Consider the following 5,619-nt stretch of genomic DNA (forward strand, 5'->3'; position numbering starts at 1 on the left):
GTGTTAGCCAGGATGGTCTCGATCTCCTGACCTCGTGATCCGCCCACCTCGGCCTCCCAAAGTAAAAGTGTGAACTTTTTTTTGACACTTCTATATCCAGCAAAACTCAAAAATGAGGGAAAAATTCAGAAATTCCCAAAGAAAAGTGGAAAGAGTTTATTACTGTATTCTACCTTATAGTATAAGGTAGGAAGCGTTCCTTCCCTTTCAATTTTTGGGAAGGGTTTGAGGAAGACTGGTGTTAATTTTTCTTTAAATGTTCGGTAGAATTTACCAGTGACCCCATCTGGGCCTGGACTTTTCTTTGTTGGGAGGTTTTTAGTTACGGATTTGGTGTCCTTACTAGTTATAGGTCTATTCAGATTTTATGTTTCTTCATGATTGAGTTTTGGCATATTATGTTTCTAGGAATTTGTGTGTTTCATCTAAGGTTATTTAGTGTTTAATTTGTTGCTATACAGCTTGTTCACATTCCTCTTTTGTAATCCTTTTTATGTAAAATCAGCAGTAATAGCCTCATGTTGTTTCTGATTTTAGTTGAATCATATCTTGTTTTCTTAGTTTAGCTATACTTTGTCAATCTTGTTGATCTTTTCAAATCACCAACTCTTGGTCTCATTAATTTTTCTTTATTGTTTTTCTAGTCTCTCATTGTATATCTCTGTGCTAATTTTTATTATTTCCTTCCTTCTGCTACCTTTCAGTTTGTTTCCCTTTTTCTGGTTCCTTAAGGTGTAAAGTTAGGTTGTTGATTTGAGACCTTTTGTCTTTTAAATGTATTTATAGCTGTAAAATTTCCTTCTTTGCACTGCTTTCACCCTAATTTATAATTTTGTTTCCGTTTTCATTTTTCTCAATATGTTTTCTAATTTCTCTTGTGATTTCTTCTTTGGACTATTGGTGAAGATTTTATTATTTCCACATACTTGAATTTTTCAGGATTTTTTTGGCTATTGATTTCTAGTTTCATTCCTTTGTGACTGGGAAAAATAAAACTTTGTATGATTTCAATTTTTTGAATTTATTAAGGCTTGAGGCTGGGTGTGGTGGCTCGTGCCTGTAATCCTAGCACTTTGGGAGGCCGAGGCAGGTGGAACACTTGAGGTCGGGAGTTAAAGACCAGCTTGGACAACATGTTGAAACCCATTCTGTACTAAAAAACACAAAAGTTAGCCAGGCGTGGTGACGGGGACCTGTAATCCCAGCTACTTGGGAGGCTGAGGCACAAGAGTCACTTGAACCTGGGAGATGGAGGTTGCAGTGAGCCAAGATTGTGCCACTGCACTCTAGCCTGGGTGACAGAGCGAGACTCTGTTTTTTAAAAAAAGAAAAATTTATTAAGGCTTGTTTTTTGGCTTACTGTATGGTTTATCCTGGAGAGTGTTTTATGTGCCCATGAGAAAAATGTGTATTGTGCTACTTTTGGGTGGAATGTTGTATATATATATATGTTAGGTCCCAGCTGGTCCATAATATTGTCCAAGTCCTCTCTCTGGTTACTAATTTTCTGTCTGGCTATTCTATCCATTGTTGATATTCAGATATTGAGTCTCCTGCTATGGTTGTAGAGCTGTCTGTTTTTCCCTTAATTAAATTTTGCCAGTGTTTGGCTCATATACTTTGGAATTCTGGTGTTTGGTGCTTCTGTGTTATATCCTTTTGGTGAATTGACCCTTTTATCATTATATATATTTTATCTTGTCTGTCTTTGTCTCTTGTAACGGGTTTTGATATAGAGTCTATTTTGTTTGATATTATAAAGCCACCCCTGCTCTTTTGATTACTGTTTGCATAAAATATCTTTTTCCAGCCTTTCACTTTCAACCAGGATATATCCTTAGAGCTAAAGTGAGTGTCTTGTAGACAGTATACAGTTGGATATTGGTTTGTTAAACATTCATTCTGCCAAGGTATGTCTTTTGATTGGGGAGTTTAATATATTTACATTCAAAGTAATGACTGATAGAGAATCACTTGCTTTTGCCATTTTCTTGTTTTCTGTATGTCTTACAGCTTTTTATCCCTCATTTCCTTTATGACTGCCTTACTTTGTATCTAGTTGATTTTTTATAGTGACACTTTTTTATAGTGATTCCCTTTACTTTGGGATAAGGTAAAGGATATGTAATATCCTAAAGTTGTGACATTCTATTTTAAATTGATATACCAACCTAACTTCAATTGCACACAAAACCTCTACTCCTTTACAGTTCCGCCCCCCGCTTTATTTTATTGATGTCACAAATTATGTCTTCATATTGGGTGTGCCCATTAACTTAGATTTATAATTATTTTATATCTTTTAAAATCTTATAGAAAATAAAAAGCCACATTGTAAAGAAAAATTATAATAATGTTTTTATATTTTTTATGTGTCTATCTTTGCTGGAGAACTTTATATTTTCATATAGCTTCAAATTACTCTCTAGCATTTTTTCATTTCAACTTTAGGTGTTTTTTTTTAGGCAAGGTCTAGTGGTAATGGACTCTCTTAGCTTTTCTTTGGGAATTTCTTAATTTTTCCCTCATTTTTGAGTTTTGCTGGATATAGAAGTGTCAAACAAAGTTGACACTTTTTTCTTTCAGCACTTTGGCTATATCACCTCATTGCCTTCCGGCCTGAAACTTTTCTGGCTGAGATATCCTTTATGGTCTCACGGAGGATCCCTTGTAGGTGACCAGAACTCTTCTGGCACATTCAGGAGTCTCTCTTTGTCTTCGGTGGATTGATTATGGTGTGTCCCTGTGTGGTTTCTGGAATTTTTTGAGCTCCTTGGCGTCACATAATCATGTCTTTCCTCAAATTGGAGAAGTTTTCAGCTATTATTTTGTAAAAACAATCTCCCTGCCCTTTTATCTCCCTCTTTCTTCTAAGAATCCCATAATTCACATACTATTCTGCTTGAGGGTGTTGTGTAAGTCCCTTAGGCTCTGTTCGGTTTTCTTTATTCTTTTATCTCCTCAGACCTGATCATTTCTGATAACCTGTGTTTAAGTTTGCTTTTCTTTCTTCTGCCTGTTTGAATCTGCTGTTGAACTCCTCTAGTGAATTTTTTCAATTTATATACGGTATGTTTCCGTCCCAGAAGTTCCTTTGGTTCTCTTAAAAGTAATCTCTGTTTCTTTGTTGATACTCTCTTTTTCTTCATGTGTCATTTGCCTGGTTTCCTTGAGCTCCTTGAGCATATTTACCACCGCTGTCGTAGATCTTGCTCTGCGGAGTCTGGTGTGTGTTTCTACAGATACTGCCTTTGGAGATTTATTTTGTTCCTTCGATGAGTCATACTTCCCTGTTTCTTTTTATGTTTGTGTTTTATTGGTTGAACATTGGGCATCTGAGAAAACAGACACCTCTTTCAGGTTTTGCATGTTTTCAGGGGAACCCTCACTAATTCGTGGGCCCCTAAGCCCGGAGACCAGCCCAGCGTGGAGACTTAAGACCTGAGCTTTTCTGGGCATGTGTTCTGTCTGTACCTGTGTGCGCCTCCTTCCCTGCCTCCCTGGTTGCTTTCAAGTGTCTTTAAGTCCCAGAGTCTCACCCCAGCTGCTGCTTGTGGCCTTAGATGCTCTTCATTGTCTTCCGCTTGTAATTCCCTCCCCCCAGGCATCCAAGGGTTTATAGTCCTCTGGCAGTTTTCATATGCTGCAGAACCTGCCACTGCCGTCTTTAGCATCCAGCCTGAAGTCCAAACTATGCTGACGATTCCTGTTTGAGCTCCATGTCAGACGAGACAGAAACCAGTACGTTGGGCAGAACAAGTCAGAACATTGTCAACGAGTTCCGTTCTGCTTCTTCCATCATGAGGGACCCGGGAGTTGGGACGCGTCCTCCTGACCGCACCATGCTACACGGGGTGGGGCAAGACCTTGTGAAAACATCGTACAGTTTTGTACCATTTTGCATATGACTTTTTGTTTCGATTTGGTGGTCACTTGTTTGGTTAGACATTTGACTCATGTCCAGAGCTCCTATTAAGCTATTTCAGTCAGTCTGGAGTTGTTTTTTTGATGTTTTCATAGGAGAACAAGGGCCTAATGCTTCTTCCTCCACTGTCTTATTGATACGAATCTTTTGAGGTTTTAGTTTTCAAATGGGATATTTTGCTAGTCACTGGTGATGGGCGTGGCGGGGTTGGATACTACAGTCCCCACACACTCAGCTCCTGGTTGTCTGTCTTTTGTCCCCAGTACAAGCGTGGGGGACCCATCATTGCCGTGCAGGTGGAGAATGAATATGGTTCCTATAATAAAGACCCTGCTTATATGCCCTACGTCAAGAAGGTAAGAGTCCTCTTGGTGCGTTTCTTTAGATTCCTTCCTCTGGAGTGTGTTATGGGCTGTGGTGTGACATGTGGGTCTTATATTTTCCTCATATTAATACATCCTCCAACATCATTTATTAGTGAATTTTCTCTGTTGTTTAACAGGGTTGTCACTTATTTACCCTTGATTGAGTTTCATCTGGGAATTTCAGGGGCTGGGAATAAAGGAATTGGCTTAATTGCATGGTGATGATTAGGAAGGCTTCCTGGAGAGGCTGCTGCAATTCTGAAGTCTAAAGCAGTGGTTCCCAGCCCAGGCTGCATACTGGCTTTATCTGGGGAGTTTTAAGAAATCCCTGCGTCCAGGCCTTGAGTTTTAAGAAATCCCTGCGTCCAGGGCATATGCGTCCATATGCCCTCCTGCTATACCCCATTCCCGCAGCCTGCTTCTTGGCCCTGGGGCCTCTCAGCGGTTGTTGACTTAGTGACCCAGCTGCAGAGAGGAGAGTGCGGCTCCCGCAGGGAGTCCCGGTCCACTCATGCTTCCCTGGTGTCTGGGCGGAGGTACCCATGTGTGACTCAGGTGGGCAAAGAGAAGCAGCAGCGTCCAGCCTCTGTGGTCCCGAAGCTCGTAGGAGCGTTCACCAGCCTCTCTCTCAGGCTGCTGGGAGAGTGGTGTGGGAAGAGGTGCCCACCCCTAGCCTGGCTCTGCAGATCTCTGGTGCTCAGGAGGGAGCAGTTACCCCTGTGGGGTGGAGTCAGTAAATGAATGCCAGGAAGTGTTAGGTGTGTGTGTATGTGGTAGGGACCTAAGTAAACGCTTGCTAAATATCAGTGAATGATAGCGTGAGGTGGTAGATCCAGGGCTCTTGATAAATCCCACCTGGGCTCATGGCTTGACCTCTGCAGCTCCCTTGTGCCTGAGACAAGAGCCCCTCTGCTCTTTCCTTCCCAGCATGTGGGACTGGACATGAGCCTTATTTGCCCAGCACCTATCTCCCTGCCTACCCACTTCCAAAAGATTTCAGCGGAAATAAACAGTCTTGGCCTGATATGTGCAGAGAAGATGATAGGAAGACCCCTCTGTGGGTGTTTCTGATCCAAAAGATCCTACAGGCTCAGCACAAGCCTTCGGCTCTGGGTTCAGGCCCATGTTGCCCTGGATGGGCCCTGTGACCTGCGATGCTTGACTTCACCCCTCCGAGGCGTCTGTACTGTGAAGACATTAACTGTGAGGCTTGCATAGGACAGTCTGTGTCAGGTGCTGAGCGGAAGGCGCGGCAGTGACTGCCCTGTGGACGTCGGGTGCTGAGCGGAAGGCGCGGCAGTGACCGCCCTGTGGACGTCGGGTGCTGAG

The 5,619-nt window shown here is 42.2% G+C and overlaps 1 protein-coding gene across 1 annotated transcript in view; it reads left to right on the forward strand.

Moving 5' to 3' along the window:
* The window catches only part of GLB1L2 (galactosidase, beta 1-like 2), a 45,175-nt gene that overhangs the window by 20,903 nt on the left and 18,653 nt on the right, over positions 1-5,619 (forward strand). The window contains exon 6 of the mRNA XM_011934722.1: positions 4,189-4,281. Coding sequence (XP_011790112.1) covers positions 4,189-4,281 — 93 coding nt within the window. The remainder of the gene's footprint in view (positions 1-4,188; positions 4,282-5,619) is intronic.

Source organism: Colobus angolensis, unplaced genomic scaffold, assembly GCF_000951035.1.
Source record: "Colobus angolensis palliatus isolate OR3802 unplaced genomic scaffold, Cang.pa_1.0 Scaffold137, whole genome shotgun sequence".
NCBI lineage: Eukaryota > Metazoa > Chordata > Mammalia > Primates > Cercopithecidae > Colobus > Colobus angolensis.